Consider the following 17,037-nt stretch of genomic DNA (forward strand, 5'->3'; position numbering starts at 1 on the left):
TAAATAAATCTGAACTGACTCGACCTTTCCTTTGAGACAGCGGGGTTTTGTTCAGCTAAAGGACAGGGGCCACATCTGTGAGGGTACTCAGTCTTTAATCAAATAATCTCTCGCACAAAGCCATGCATAAAAACAAAAAAAAATAAGTCTCTGTAAATATGTTTTCTGTCAATGAACTTGAAAAATTTTAAAATATGCACTTCGGCTGCCAAGAAAGGCCACGCAGACCTTCAAAACACTGCTGATACACTTGATACACGGCTGAGATCACTCACACACACACAAACACACACACATTCAATTCAACATGACTTGTTACATAACTGTGCTAAAATACATGTATCTGCGTTAGTGTTCATACTGTGAATTCTTTTCTGGATTTTTCAGGATATATGTGTTTATTGGGGGGAATAGTCTGACAGGCCTGGTGTTACAGAGTTGCATCAGTGGATAACAATATTAATTTGTATTTCAGATATTGGCAAATGTGCAAATATATTCTTTATTCAAAGGTTTCATGCCAGAGTTGCAACTGCCTTCATGAGTTCACGTGTTCTTAAAAAATAAAATAGTGGAAAGATCCTTTAAACGACCGCAATGAAATAAATACGACACTGTTAGTTAGAGACCTGCCCACAATTTATATTTCAACATGCTCTCAGTTTGGATAACTTAAATTATAGGTATTTTCACAAAAAAAAAACATTGCAGATTATGACTTAGTGATTAAATACTAACATTTTGTGCATTTCATTTCACCCATGATATAAAATACAGGTTGGTTTTACTGTGGTATTAATCTACATCGCTGACTTAAGAAATATCAAATAACATCTGTGATAATAATTTATCTCCATAAAACACTTGTCAGTCAAATGCAAGAGCAGGTTTCAGTTCTGTATTTACAAATCTCATCGTGAGATAAAACTTTTTTCTTTGACGTGAAGTAAACTCTGAGCGTCTAATAATTTAACGTAATGAATGAGTCTCAGAACTGTTTTTCTTGTTATCAAAAAATGCCACACCTTGTTCCATTATTGTCATAAAACAATTTAAAGCACATTAAAGAAGCGTTCTGTTATTACGATGAACTCCATAGAGCCATAAATACGTACTAATCCACAGCTGTAATAGGACCCCAGCAAATGCACAGTTTTGTTCCTGTTTAAGAAATACAGAGTCCACATGGGGAAGGGGGTCACCCAGACCCCTGAGGGCTTAGGCAGATGACATTTCTGTCACACAGACCAATAGCAGCCACTTGGCAGGAGAATCCATGAATTGGCCTTGACGCGTAGTTGGTTTTGGTATTTTCATGGGATTTGTTGACAATAACATCTAGAATTAAGGCCTAGTGGTTGTATACATCAGTCAAGTTACAGTTCGCATCCATGTCTGTCCCGACTCCTGTAATATATGTAGTAACAACTTTAAAGGAATTTAATAAAAGGCATTAAGCGTATTATTTGGCGAAATGGAAGTTATCATTATCTTGACATGTATGATTCAGTGATTTTCCAATGGGAAACATGCTGTCTTCACTTAGAGACTGTTTTCACAGAGCAGTACAGAGGACTGACTGAGAGCTTCATCACATGCTGAAACAACAACCACCTCAAGCTCAGGATCATCCAAACCAATGAGTTTGTGGTGGACTACAAGGCTTCAGATATGGATGTTGCTGCAGAGAAGCTCCAGACTGTAAAAGGTGGAAGCTTCACACACATGTTCAAGCCAGCAGCACAGAAGATCTCTACAATCAGCACAGTTTCAAGGTGGACACCCAAGATTAGTGTCACCAATTCAGTATGTGACCAAATGTGAAATCTGGTCACAATGGGCCCTTCTGTTCCTGACTTATGGTGCTGAACAATGGATGGAAAACATTATGTCATAGTGAAGCTGATCTTTGATCTTTGGGATAGACAATGTCATAACTGAATCGTTTAATCGTGTGAGATATTTATATATCTATATTTGACATAACTGAATTTCTGTGTGGTCACAGGGGCCTGACCACATTATAAACAGTTCATCCTAATGAAATTCCTTCCTGTTGTTCCTGAGACACTACAATCATATGAATGATAGAGATAGACAGACAGGACCTACATTTGTTTAAAAAAAAATAATAAAATAAACAAATAAATGGGTGGTTGTAATTTTAACCGTCAATTTTAAATACCAGCACAAAAAAAAGGTCCACTGGCAGCTTTTCTGCAAAATCAGCAGTGTCAGCTCTCAGAGGCCAAACTCTATTTTAAATATAATGAGGCAGCCGCTGGGTCATTTGCCACATTATCACTTCATCACAAACAGCAACAGCCAGTATCTGCATCAGCCTCTGTAAAACCAGACACAACCGCAGAACACGCAGGTAAACGCATTTTTCTCATCATCTTCATCTCATTTCTGTCATAATACCTGAAAAGATTATATGGAGCCATAAAAGTAGACCATTAAAACTTCCACAGTCAACCACTACAGCAGCCGCTAAAGGGTGCAGCATCGCAAATTTCCTTTCCATCTCGACCTCGTCCTTCTCCCATTTCCGTCATTAGACCTGAATGTTGAGAGTTATCCTATTTGCAGTCACCCGCTGGCTCTGCTGCTCGGCCAGTGGGATGATGAATACATTTCAATCTCCTCTCTCTGGCTCGGACTTCAGGCGCAAGTACCGTGAGCCAGGATATCAGTCTTACTGCATATCCAGAGAGATCCATCATATACAAGGCCTTCCTCCAACTCATGCACAGTTTAATCACATTCGCTTCACTGCACTGATGCAAATGATGGGACTAACTGCTTTCTTCTGTCTTGCCAAGAAGAAGACAGGATCACCCCTTGTGGCAGTTAGGAGATATCTGACAAATCAGAGAGGCTGCTGGAATATCTTTGTTTAAGTCCAAATCCTGTTACGTACGACTTTAACAAGAGAAACGGCATGAAGATGAGAAGGATCCAACTAGGTCGATATGTTTACGCTCAAGCCAACATCAGCCAGGAAAATGCACTTTGGTAGTCCAGCTGTAGCAGAAGTGTGGGCCTGCTCATGCAGATGTGATTGTGTGTGTGCATATTATGTACAGCTGTGCATTTATGAAATGGATTTCTGAGGACTGCTGTGATCGGAATGAAGTGGCCCGAAAGCTACTCTTTTGTACTGGTGTGCAGCATCTGTACATTTGACAATCTTATGTGGCTATACAAAAACAAAAGGAAAAAAAAAGGAAAAAAAAGAAAAAGAAAGCCACAGAGTTTTCGCCACAGATATTTTCATGGCTGAGAAGCGTCTCAAACAGCATTAAGATATTAAGATCACCGTAAGAGGTTAAGAAAAAGCAGCAGTTTCAAGCTCAGATTTGGGATGCATATCTGCATTCAAAATCAGAGTGAAAAGGCCAGAAGGGTAAATAAAATGTGCAAGGACAAAGTTGGGAAAAAAGGATAAAAATGTCAGGTTTTACACTGTTTTCTAAAACTGCGCTCAGAGAGGAACCTCCTCTGGGCAATAACCTGCTGACGACTGATATGTTGGCACGTGTTCACTCCCATCCATGTGTGTGAGGAAGGTACCTGTATCTCTTGTTGTCCACAGGCACAATGTCCATGGCTATGTAATACTGCTGATGAGGGTCCAGACCTGCTATCTTCACTCGCATGGCAGGAAACATCCTCCTAAAGGGGAAAAAGAAGCAACACATACTGATAAATCTCATGCAAGAAATTCTCCTTACTGTCCCTCTTCCTTCCCTCTGTTATGTTTATTAGGAAAAAAGGGTGAACATTTTTAAAAATTAACCAGCGAGCTAAAAAAAAATCACCAGTACAGGCAAAACAACAATGCCAAGAATTCATCCAGAACAGCATGTAAACCGTGTGAAGACAGCAGGCGTCGCATGACATGACGGCTCACAACATTTCATGTTAGTTTTCTGCGGCCAACCTGAGGTAGATGTCAACTGAAACAACTTACGTAATCGACAATTTCTCTTCTTGTCCCAATAAGAGTTCGGACGACAACAAACACTAAAACACTGAGAAATAAAGTGGGAAAGGAAAACACGCAAAAACAAGGAGCTCATGTGAGAGGGAAAACGCATACACTAGTGTACAGTCGTGTAGATAAAAACACTTCCCACAGTATGCAAGTGTGGAAAAAAGGGTTAACACAAACTAAATATGCTGATGTACAGGCTCTTTTATAGCACATCACCCTGCTAAAAGACACTAAATCACAAAACTCCTAACCTACAAAGAGCAAAACTACAGCGTCAGTAGTGGATAAGAAGCTACAGATGCATCACTCTGAGCGATCCTGACTTTTATTGAGATCCCACACAGCTGATTACTGTAAACGTTTCATACAGTAGTTACATAACTACTGGTACATGACAGTAGTGTATTTGTCTTCCATATACTGAATAGGATAAACAGAAATCAGGGTGGTGAGATTTTACTGTCGGTTTAAGACATTTTTCAAAAATATAAGTTGCCTTCTTCTGCTGGAGCAGAGCCGCTCTCTGCTCGCTGAGGAGGGCTCCACCTCACGCACTTGAACCACCTCCCAGCTGATGTAAACACAGTGATGTTTGTGCAGCGCTGAGTAAACCGTTCAAACAGACACACACTTTTTTTTAGACTGCTCATTAAAAAGGTCCTACGATGGAAAATTATTCAAATGAATTAAATAAAACGTAGAAATACTTAAAAGCCTGGAAATGCCATTCTGTCTCAGTATTATTCGGCTGCATTTTCAAAGCTTCCTGCACTTGTTTTGCAGTTTCAGACTGCTCCTTTAACTGAACACTTAAATCCATCCAGTCAGTTTGCAGCTTATAAAGTGGAAAATCTCCTCTCAGCATGTTCAACTTCTCAGAATTTTTGATCGACCGGAGTTCAGTATTTTAATAAATAACACATAGTTTTCAGGTTTATTGACTAAAATCATATAAACCACATTTATTTAAAAAACTTCTGGAGATCCCTCATCCTGAATCAAGCATTTATCAGATCTACTGGTGCTCTGACTCACTGAATTTATAAAATAAATATAATAATATGTTCATTTGCTCTTTTCATAGTGTGAAAACTCTACACAGTCTCTCTCTAAACACCTCATTTTGTCCTCTGAATGATTTCATCATTTTAATGGAGGGGAAAAACTTTGTGGCTGTGACCTCTGACCTTCGCACTCCCCACTTCAGGGATTATTCTGTAATTGCAGGCTTCATTTTATCATAATACCTCAGTGGAACTGGAAATTATATTTATAGCTATAGCCTCTAAACAAATTTTATCCTTGAAATATTTTTAGCAGCCACCTCCTCCCATTTTGAAGCTGAAGTCTTAAACTCATGTAAACCCCGTGAAAATTAAAGTTTGAAATAAAAAAGAAAGGGAAAATCCGTCTGTGTGGAGAGGGAGTCATTTCAGCTTAATTCTTTGTTTTGCACTTCAAACGCCGCATTTTTCTCTTTTTCATTTAAAGCTCGTAAATCGTGCCTGCCTAACGAGAAAAGAGGGCTGCTCTCTTGCTTCCCTTCTCTTCTGGATTTATGGGCTTATTATGAGCAGGCCGTGAAATGCACACGGCGACGGTCCTGTGCGCCTTCACTGTGCTTCAGCGCAAACTGATTGTTGCTCTATTTATGAGCTGATTACCAATTTAAAGCCAATTCATAAAAACAACTTAGTGAAGCCGAAGCAGACGTAAAGGAGAGCGACATTTGAGCTTATTTCAGTCTGAAGTCAGACGAGCTGAGAAACAATTTTGGTCTCATTTGAAGCCGCACAGAAACAAACAAAAAAAAGTACTATTCAGCAATTTAACCAAATGTAAAATATACAAATCTACCACAATTATTTGACATAGCACAAACAAATACAGCTGCTCTGGAAAACGGAAAATTATTGAATTATTCTGTGAAGTTTAGTTCCTCCGCTGCAGCCAGTAAAAGGTCCTGGATAAATAATGGTGGTTGCTCTTTTAGACCTGTTAGATTAAAGGCCATTTTCAACCACTTTAAAACCATTTTAAAGTCGTTATTAGCCTGTACAAAATAAAAGTGTCATATAGGAAATAAAAAAACGCAGAACATATTTTATGAAGTGTTTAAAGTAATTTTTTCCTTAACACACGCGATAATTCATTAAATGCTTCTTCACTTCTGACATGAACATTTCTTGAAAATGTTTCAACACTCCGCTGTAACCCAGAAGCGTTTGGTCCAAACATTTCTCCTCCAGGCAAACTTCTGATGGAAATGTAGAGCTGCCTCCTCGCTGTTAGCGTTTATTTACTCAGCTAAGAACCGAATGCTTTAGAGGCTCCTCACCAAAATAAAGATTTTATAAGGGGGATATTTGCAGGAAGGTTGAAACATTATCAAGATGGAAGGGGAGGGGGGTGAAATGTGCGGCGCTGCGGGCACGAAGAGGCGCAGCCTGCGGGATCCGCGCTTGCGCTCTGGGTTTGGACTGCTGACCCCGGAGAGCGAGAGAAACCGGAACATGTCAGACTGAGATTAATTAGAACCAGCTCTCCTTATTCTCCAACATCAGGAGTAACCTGCCGCGTCATGAAGGCCTGCACACAACAGAGCGGCCTGCATGTGCAACACATTAACACCCTCCAAACAGAACTCAGAGGTGTGTGTGGGTGGGTGAGTGGGTGTGTGTTTCTGCTCGTGTGTGTTTGCGTGCCTGTGCTTCTGCAAATTTTAGTTGTGCGTATTTGGTAAATCTGTGCGTTTTTGCGTGACGACTTGGCTCTGAGTTGTCATAATCTGACCTCAAGAAATTATTTCCGAAAACATTATTCATAATGTGAGTGATAAGAACGCACCTGGGTGTTAGTCCTCACCAAATCAGTGGAAAAAAATAGGCCTACTAATCTGCGAGTTGACGCACCGTCAGTCTGCGCCGAGCGTCCGCCGCAGAGCAACACGTAGACCGTCAGTGTGTGCGTGACAGAGTTTGCTAGTGTGTGTGTCCGGCCTACCTGCCCGCCTTGGTGATGATCATTTCCGTGCCGATGTCATGGAATCGCTTCCACAGGTCTGCGCACTGCAGCTCCACCTGGATCTCCTCCATGGAAGCCGGGGGCGACGGGTCACAGGGGCCGGGGGCCAGGTCGTCAGGTGAGCCGAAGGAGCACGACGTCCTTTCGGCCAGACCCTCTCCGTCCGAGCCGGGACTCGCCTCCGAGTCTGAGGGGGAAATGAGGAAAATGATGAGAAAGCAGCTCTGAAACAGTGGAATTAATAGCTTTAGGCAGGAAACTTGGCACGGTGCGAAGGTGCAGCGGTTCTCCCCGCTGACTCCAAATCACCTGCCGTCTGCAGCTTGGAGAGAAACGGCCGAGTCTGGCTCACTGGCTCAGCTCGTCACGGAGTCCTGGGTTCATGTCAAAAGCAGAATAAATGCTGCGTAAAGCCTTTGAAATGCGATGTAGAAAATACTGAATTTTAAATTGGGCCACACAATGACGAATTCCGATGGGAAGCGTTCAGCAAATGAAGTTTCCCCTCAAGTGCTCCTTCTGGACCGAGTCTAACAGACTGACCATTCAGAGACACCAACACAGCCACAATGTTAGAACAGATTTAAAAAACCCTTCCCTCCATCCTGAACCACATCCAGACCTACAGGAAAGACTTCTAACCATCTGAGCGTCGAACGCCGAGACACCGACCAGGATGACCTCAGTCTCCTTCACATTTCACTTTAGTTTTTTTTGTTTTTTTTTTATTTTTATTTTAATCCACGTCATAGCAGGGTGGACAACAGAACAGGAACAGCGACAGCCTCACACCGTGCGTGACCTTTGTGAAGAGTTACGCACGTCTCTCGGCGGCGCTGCTGCATCACACGCTTCTCCTTTTATTTTGTTTGTGAATTGCTTCGTTTAAGTGAAACAGGCAGTTTAAAACGATTGTAATATTTATATAATATAAAAAAAAATGTATGTAAGTAAAATTGGAAATAATGACGCATTTAAACATGAAAATCCTCTTCCACTGAATACTTTCACACCAAAGAATTCTTCTACTTGCCTGCGATTTTTAAGTGATACTTAACACATGTGCGATGTTATTTGCTTTATCTTTTTTTTTTTTTTAAAGGAAACCTTTTGGGTTAAATATCAAAAATGCACCATTGCTTTTCCAGCTGGGATGTAAAAATCTTAAATGCTCAACACCTCAAAACTGCACCTCACCCGGATAAAATTCCCATAAGATCTCCACACGCCATCTCTTATTTCACTTTTCTCAGAAATAGTTTATAGCTGAATATCCGTCACCCCCTCCAACACCACCACCACCTCCCAAAAAATAAAAAAGAATCTAATAATGTATTATTTATTGAGCGCCCTGACACGAGGAGGTTGACTTGGCAGACTAAGGGCACACAAATATGGTTATGCAAATGCAGAGTTGCTGAGAGACTGGACAGCGTCCCAGGCGAAACCGCCACTGCGCAGGCCGAGCCAACCCCGCTGGAAACAAGAGCAGGGAGAGGAGAGATGAAGATAGGAAGAGCGGGGGGTGGGGAGGAGGAGGAGGAGGAGGAGAAGGGGTAGAGGGCTGTAATGACCACAGAGAGACAGAGACAAACTTTCCATCATCTTCTTGGGAGATCCTTCCAGTGTCACTGCAGCCAGTGAGGACTGTCACACACGATTACTCTCCCCTCTTCTCCTTCTAACTGTTCGCACACATGCACATACACTCGGCCAGCCGCCGCCTCACTCTCTATGAAAACACGACACACACACACGTAGTGCTTGTGGTGAAGGAAGAGGACAGGATCGATGGATCAAATCCAACCAAAAAATTAGAAATTACAGCAGCGCAGGCTTATGTATATATATATATATATATGTGTGTGTGTGTGTGTGTGTGCGCGCGCACATAAGCCTGCGCTGCTGTAATTTAACAGAAAGAGAACAGAGACGTGTGAACACTGGGTGTGTTTAAAAAAAAAGAGCTGGATTAATATTGCATTCACACCTATGTTTTGATGTTTTGATCATTTGTTTCCCACGTTGTACAGATCATTGGGTGTTTTTGTTGTTGTAGTTGTGTTTGTGCAGCTACACCACCATCAGTGATACTGTCTGCTGCCCTGACAAGGCAACATGGCTCACGTGATCTCAGCCTCAGGCCCAGTAAAGCCTCAGTCGTGCAACCTGACACTTTTGTCTAGTTTTGTTCATATCAGGCTTAAATCTGACTCATCTACCAGATACAATGGAAGCATCTGTTTTATTTTATCTGCAGCATTTTCTTTTCTCATTTTATGCTCAGTAATTGTGAATAATTATCGTACTTTTCCCTAATAAGAAGATAAATCTAAAAAAATGTATTTTTTGATGCTTATAATAATCAGTTAGTTAGTCAGTTAGTTTTTGAACAACATTCAATACTACACAGAAAAAGTGAAATCTGTGGCATCCAAACACAAATCTGGCAGAATATTCACAACAAACACGGCCTGAAAAGCCACACTGAGCCACCCCGTATCTACCGTGGGCATCTAAAACTGGATGTTGTGTGAAACGGAGGCGTTCAGAGGAAACAGACGCATTCCAGAGAGCGACAGCGGCCCGACTAAATAAGATCATTTGGCCGGAAGGCCTCTGAGATGCAGGGGAGGGAAACGGCGGCCAAGCAGAAGGCTGTCGACTCTGCTCGGACGCCCTGTCATCAGGATGAAGGACCTTTCCTCTGCCACTCACCGGCCACACACACGGTCCAAACCAAGCTGTATACTTTTGTATACATTCATGTATTGAGTCAGACATCGGGCCTGATGTCAGTTCTCTTCCAAAGCTCTGACATGTTGTCACTGCAGTATCACAAGGCATCACATTTTTGTGAAGGATTTCTTTCACTTTTTGACTTCTAACTTCACTTTAGTTTTTTTAAGCTGAATGAATAAAAACAGACATTTACTGATGGACAAAAATTTGCCCCCTCAGCAGAACACTGCCCAGACATCTGCTGTGGTTACACACACACACTCACACACTCGGGGTCTGTATCTTGTGGTTAAGGGCTCCCAATCGGCTCCTGCCAGGCCTCATTTAAACCAGGCTAACATCCATAGTTGGCCACTAATTGGTCTCAATTTAATCAAGTCAGCACTGCACATCAGACTGTCCTCTGTGTCACAGTTTACATGCAGCCACACTCAGACCAGCTTCACACACCTGGAGGGGGTCTGGAGTTATTAAGGCACGTTAAATAAAAGTAATATGGAAAGAAGAGGAAGTGATTTCAGGGAAGTTCTGAAATGATAGAGACTGAAATGTTTATTGCTGTGGTGGAGAGATTGTGTGAATTTAATTTGTATTTTAGAACGTTTAAAAGTTGTAAGTGTTTATAAATAAGGAGAAAATATGCAGCTTTACCTGTTCTTACTGTAGCAGCAGGTAGAAGTTCTGCACGTTATTTTGAACATTTCATTTTCTTTTAGTATGTCTCTCATGGAGAGAATAAACCTCTTAAATCTGACTCTGCCGCCATTTTTTCAGACTTCTTTTTTTTTTTTTTTTTTTTACAACTGGGCATTTTTCAAACCTACCGAACTTTATTTGAAAGTGGCGAGTTTCCAATAAAATAGTAATTAAAAAAGCATGGGCATTGGATTTAAATATTTAAATGAGTATAAGCACCACGTGCACTCAGCGAAGCGTCACGAGCAGATGCAGAATGTGCAAATCTTTTTGATGTACTTCGCAGATGAGAGGAAAGTCAAGCTGAAGTTGAAGCTGTTCTCGAATCGTTATTACACGATTGTTTCATTCATAGTGTCAAGCTCCTTTATGAGGCTGATGAATCTTTAATGAAGCTGCAGCACATTTCTGAAACGGGCTGCAGCAACGTGTCAACCATGAAATCACCGCGTAACCCAATCCACACGACGAGAGCACCTGTTTTCACACCGACGAAGGAAGGCTCACACACAAACGCACACCACTTTCATCTGCCTGCATGCTCAAAGTCAACTGACAAAGCGCTCCTCTTTTTAGTATTATTATTCAGTCATCTCGGTGGATTTTAATTCACAGATTCCCAGTGAGACGTCAGGTGCTCGTGGGGTCTTGGTTCTGTGCGTAAAAGCGAAAAGCGTCGCCTCGTAAATCACACAGTTTGGGTGAGGCCTTTGATAAATGGCAATAACTAGATGTGGGTCAACTTGTTAATTATTGGATGAATGGGCACATATTATGGAGATGTGGTTGTAGTCGTTTTGTGGGGTCTAACAAAACTACTTTTTTCTGTGCTCACTCAACTGTTCAGCTCTTACAGGCAGACCGTTAAATGCGCGCCTGGTTCAGAGCCCGTGCGTTCCTCAGTCCTGCTCTTGTCTTTGAGGCTAATAAACGTGTTATACGACCAACCGGCTTCCAGGCTCGCCTGGAGTTGAGTAAAAATAAAATCACTCCGTTAAGGATTCCTCTGAACCACATAATCTGACCACAGAGACTCGCTGTTCTCGGTCACCGCCGCCCGACACGTCAAAGCGGAGGCTTTAGGACCCGACCAGGACCAGCTGAACCTGCCAGGAACCCGCCTGCTAATGAGTTGGGGGGCGGCGGGAAGGAACCGGGAACTGGGTAGTTCATTCAGCCGCAAATTCTAAAACTCCCCGGACAAAACCTGGGAGATGATGAACTGAAAGCCTTCCTGAGCACTGCGGGGCCCCTTTAAAACACAAACTACAAGCTGTTTGCCATCCGAAACACCGCAAGCAACGTTTCGTTTCACCTCCCTTATTTGCAGACAGTTTTACACTTAAATACCAGCAACAACAGCAACAATCTGCGCATGAGAACTCTGGGACAAAATTCATCCTCCTGAGTGAAGTGAGAGTTTACGTTTTCAGTTGTGCTTTTCGTTGTGTTTCGTTTCGGAGCAGAAAGGCGCTGCGCCCCGGAGGTCAGCCTGCAGCAGGCGGCGGGACTCAGCGTGGGCCTCAGAGTCTCTGAGCAGCACGCAGAGGTGACTTTCATTTCTGCCTGACTCTAATATTCCCACAGATTCAATGTGATGTCCACGTAAAATCATATTAATTTTATATTTCAAGCCAAGCTCCATATTCTGTCACCAGGCCTCGTTCGGTCAATAATCACCACTTTTATCACCAGCATTTTCGCCCAAATTAAAAATTTACTTTCAAAATTGTCTTTGTTTGAATGAAACCAACTCGACATTTAAAACAAAGTGAAATTGCAGGAAGGCGCCGCCTCTTCAGGTCTGATGGTCACTTCACCTCCCGCGCGTCTAAAACTGAACGAGCCAGCAGCCAGAGTTTAATGACACCTGCACTCAAGTAAATCACAAAATGCAGCGCTGCTGTAGCTGTTGTGAAATTTAACTGACGTCTAAATCTGTTCCAAGTGGGTGTGAATTTAAAAAAACATTTCAAATATCTAAAATATAGAAATGAATTGCTTACATAATTGTTCTTACTTTTTTTAAAACTACATTTTCGCTTGCTTGGCATAATAATATGAAATACAAAACTGCTTAACACAATATTACTTTTCTTTTTAATCTTCCACAAATGGTCATTTGTTTTACTAGACTTCAAATAAAATTTCCACTTAAGCCCTTCCGTTGTCTCTTTTAAATTTAATGTTCCACACGTGTCGTACATTTCCACTATTGCAGCACAGAATTTATTTGCATTTTACGCAGATTTTGGTTGCTTGTTGATTTTTACAGCTCATGATGATCAAGTCTTCAATTTTAACCTTAAAACTTTCTCCTACCTGGAAAAGAGTGGCTGTTCTGTTCTGCCTCTGCACCTGGACCCGGGGCGGACAACATCATTCAAAATGTTGGATTAAGTTTACGTTTCCCTGAGAGAACGAAACGCATCAGATCATTTACGTGATGCCAGTGGAGCTTCTTGCAAACAAGCCGAGGCCTCGCTGAGGGCCTGCAGCCAACTGGGCGCAAACGGCGTCCCAGCAGCAACGCAACTTTACGCGTTGACTCGTTTTAATTCAATTTTTACGTCACCAATATCTTACAGCAGCCCGAAGTCAAACCCTGGACGAGCCGACCCGCCAACGCCAAAAAGACACATCTTATGAGCCAACCTCCTGTTGAGTCCTGAAAGTTGTTTTGGTAGTTTGGTTTGTTAACGATGCATATTCGCTCCTTCAGGCTATTTTGTTTGGGTCATATTTCTGATAGTAGAGCAGCATGACTGACTCTCTCTGCAGGCCTGTTGGCATCAAGTCTGTGCGCTGTACGTGCAACAGTAAAACCTGGTTTCTTTTTGTGTCACAGCGCTGCAGCAGAGCGGAAACTCTCTGGGTTTAAAGAGAGAGAGAGAAAAAAAAAGAGACTTCACATGCAGACCGTGGAGCTTCTAGCTACATGCCCTGTCGTGGGCTGGGTCATGGAGCCATGTTTTTACTCGGAACTCGTCGCTTTGAAATGCCCTGCAGTGAGATAATGGAGATCCGAACATTTGAGCGGTGTGGTGCATGTCTGCGCACTGACCCGGGTCCATATCCAGACAGTGCGCCGGGTCCTCTCCGTCCGTGGCGAGGCTCTCCATGGACAACTCCAGCTCCTTCTCCTCCCAGCCCCGGAGCTTCCTCTTCTTGTTGGAGCCGATCAGGGCTTCCACGGAAAAAGCGTGGGCTCTAGAGCTCAGAGCTGCGGCAGATCGCCTCCTCTCACTCATTTCTCTCAAATCCTCCCGACGGGGGCGGGGGACGCAGCGAAAAACCCACTCCGTCCGTCCAACGCAGTGAAGCAAAACAATAAAAAAAAAATGCACACGTCAGTGTTTACAGCGGGGACGCAAACTCACCAAGTGTCCAAAGTAATCCCAACTGTGACTAGAAACGCTGCGTCAAACTTTTGAAGGCGGACTTTGTGTCATCCTGGCAGCTCCTAAGATCAAGACAGCACGACTGATAGTTTGGATGCGGTCTGTCGCTTTGACCGTCTCTCCGTCCTTCCACTCCGCGTCTCTCTTTTTCTCTTTCTGTCCCTCTAACTTCTCTCTGATTGATACTCACTTCTGGAGGAGTACCCCCCCTCCACCCTCCATGCACAGGAGGCGGCCCTCTTGCGCTCTGTCAAACCATTGCATCCAATGGGAAACAAGAAAAGACATCGAGACAAAGAGTCCCGTCCAATGGCAGCGGAGGGAGACGCGCGTCCTGGAAGAGAAACCCTCATCCGGACTGCAGCAGCCTAACAGAGTGACTGCATCATGCAACCTATTGAAAAATACATGAGCCTGTTTTACTCCCCTCGTTATACATTTTTCAACTTTACAGACAGATTTCCATGCGAACTGAATGATAAAATTATGTATTAGAAACTGTGTCAGTTTGAGATAAAATGCATTGACTCACCAGTCTACCTTCTCTGCAGCTTCTCTTCTCCTCTGAGGGCTGATCATCCAGGTTTGGGCCCGTCAGCCGATGCCGAGCCATCCAAAGCCATTTCAATATCCGCCTTTTCGCCCAGTATGTCTGAGCCGCTGGTTGCATTATTACCAGGGATTGTAGGAAAAGTCACTTCACAACTTCATTGTGTCACCCGACAGCAGAGCCGCAGCAGGACAGGTGGGCTGATCTCAGGCCTGCGCGCTCGGACACGAAAAGGAACGAGAAGATTAGCAAGCGGCAAGGTTTGGCTCTGCTCGGCTTAGTGGGCGCTTATTGCAGCCGGTCTGCGGCTCGGCAACGGCAACATGCACAGTACGGACAATAAAACGGTGTGTTCAGAGGGGGGTCACTGAGGAGCGGACATAAGGACTCTGATCATCTGTCTCTGTCTAATGACTCGTTTATTACTGATCAGTGAAACACGTCCAAACCAAATCCCAGCCACTAATGAAAACAATCATGGAGCAAAAATTATCTTAACAATTATTCTATTAGCTAATAACCAATTCACCTATTCTAACGTGAGAAAATAAAAGCTCAATAAAGCAAAATATTTTTCTTTTGGTGTACTATAGTGAAGAATTATTTCTAATAGCCAACTAAATACACCCGTTAACATAGAATGCTATTATTTACCCTATTAAAATAAACAAATATAATATTAAATAGATCTACTTTAGGCTAATAATAACAATAAATAAAAATAATAATGATAATAGAGGCAGCTTTTGGGCAAACTTTTTAAATGATACTGGTTTAGCAGGGCTCAAACGTCGCTTTTTACGTCCCGGGTCGCTTTGCTGCGAGCTGACTCTGGTTAGTGTGCAGGCCACAGAGCAAGACAGCGCGGTCTCACTCCCAGGTTGTCCAATACCGGCGCCTTGTCACGCCCCCAAACGTCTCCTCAGAGCCACGGGGTCTCGCAGGGAACAGGTATTTGACACATTTCCCGTGAGTGGCAAAACGAAAAGACGGAAGGAATAAGGCGGCTGTGTGCTCCGAGCAGGCCTGAGGTCAGCCCGCGGCTCCCGAAACTGCTCATTTGTTGTGTGTTTATTTTAAAAGCAATAGTAAATAACGCACCTGGATTATAAATCAATATGATCTCTAGCAAGAGAGAAATAATGTTAAGAACACGGCAATCAATTAAAGGGCGGATGACAATATTATAACAAAGTTTTAAGAAGAAAATCGCGTTGCGGGCATTTTACTACAGTCCATAAAAATCAGACGTGTTTGGCCCTCATAAATTCATAGTTTCGTGTTATGTTTCACTTCGGAAATATTAGAACTGAAGGCACTTTTCATCAGCTACAGGCTGGCGTAAACCGGAGCTGTTCCGCCGACAGATCATATGTATATTATATATTATGTGTATTTTAACCGGTTTAATTGAAATATAAGACATGAGGTTTGAGCTTAAAAGTCATTTTTCAATGAGAGAATCAGGGAGGAATAAGGCGTGTGAAATCAGTCTATTAGCATGTCATTTCTGCTTGGATTTACACGACATAAATGTACAATAGCTATTTTTATAAACATGTTTGGATGCGGGTTTTTGTTTTGTGCGGAAAGCTGTGACAAAGCAAACGAGTGAGCCAAATGTTCCGCATGGCTGCGTGCGTGCGTAGGTACGTGAGTGCGCGTGGAGGAGGGTGGCTTTAAATCCCCGCGGATGGATACTTGTTAAACAGAGGCAGTAAAAGCTAAAACCAACTGTTTGCTCTTTACATCCATTTATAGCACCGATGGCATCTCATTAACCCAAAGCTAAAGCGCGAGGGACACATTAGGACCCTTTGATGGCCATTTTAATCAGTTAAATATCTCCAGAGGTTTACAGAACATGACTGGCGACCAGTCCCGGGTGTTACACACCCCCCCTCGGCCGTTCTCAGCTGGGATGGGCTCCAGCCCCCCCGCCCCTCGACCCTGCACGGATAAAGCAGGTATAGAAAGTGGATGGACGGATGGTTTCCACAACATTTTATAGGATTCAGGGCGTTTCAAAATTGTCCCTCATACACCTTCTGAATTCTTCCTGTTTTACAATATGGCCCATAAAACAGACTGCTCTTAAATATTTTCTTTGCTTGCTTTATTTTTAAATTATTTTATTATTATTATTATTTACCAAACTGCACGATTCTCTCAACATAAACTGAAAATCTCTCTGAGGAACCTTTGTTTTTCCACCCACACGGACTGTGGGTGGAAATACTCAACCGTCACGTTAATGTTCAATTAGTAAAAGAAGGCTTTTGACCCCGTGTGACCCCCGCGCACAGAGCACGCAGCCGGCAGTAAAGCATCCGGGCTGACAGCAGTCCTCGGTTGTTCCTGCACCTTCCAGCCCGGGCCGAGGACAAAGGCGTCTCCAGGCAGCGTGGAGATAAGGATGGAGACACTAGTAAGACAGCAGCAGTCAGGTTGGTGTGAGATGTTGATGCGGGTGTTAAGTTGAAGCCTACATTTAAACGCGAGGTCCCCATCTCAAGCCAATCGTGATTGTTCAAACAGGGAGATGAATGAAACAACAGGAAAAAAACAAAAAAAAAAGAACAAAAAAAGCCCCATCAAAGCAGGAAATAAACAGTCTCATTATG

At 43.0% G+C, this 17,037-nt stretch overlaps 1 protein-coding gene across 2 annotated transcripts in view; it reads right to left on the reverse strand.

The window, feature by feature from the left end:
• tbx15 (T-box transcription factor 15) overlaps nucleotides 1-14,187 on the reverse strand; it is a 37,223-nt gene extending 23,036 nt beyond the window's left edge. The window contains exons 1-3 of one of the 2 annotated variants that reach the window (XM_046404896.1): nucleotides 13,527-14,187; nucleotides 7,004-7,211; nucleotides 3,577-3,678 (exon numbers count right to left, since the gene is read on the reverse strand). In XM_046404896.1, coding sequence (XP_046260852.1) covers nucleotides 3,577-3,678; nucleotides 7,004-7,211; nucleotides 13,527-13,713 — 497 coding nt within the window. In that variant the 5' untranslated portion in view covers nucleotides 13,714-14,187. Of the gene's footprint in view, nucleotides 1-3,576; nucleotides 3,679-7,003; nucleotides 7,212-7,333; nucleotides 7,523-13,526 lie in introns of those variants that run through there. The other variant, XM_046404897.1, reaches the window with a different exon arrangement.
• Between the last annotated feature and the right edge of the window lie 2,850 nt (nucleotides 14,188-17,037).

The sequence above is a fragment of the Scatophagus argus genome, chromosome 11 (genome assembly GCF_020382885.2).
Source record: "Scatophagus argus isolate fScaArg1 chromosome 11, fScaArg1.pri, whole genome shotgun sequence".
In the NCBI taxonomy this organism is placed as follows: Eukaryota; Metazoa; Chordata; class Actinopteri; family Scatophagidae; genus Scatophagus; species Scatophagus argus.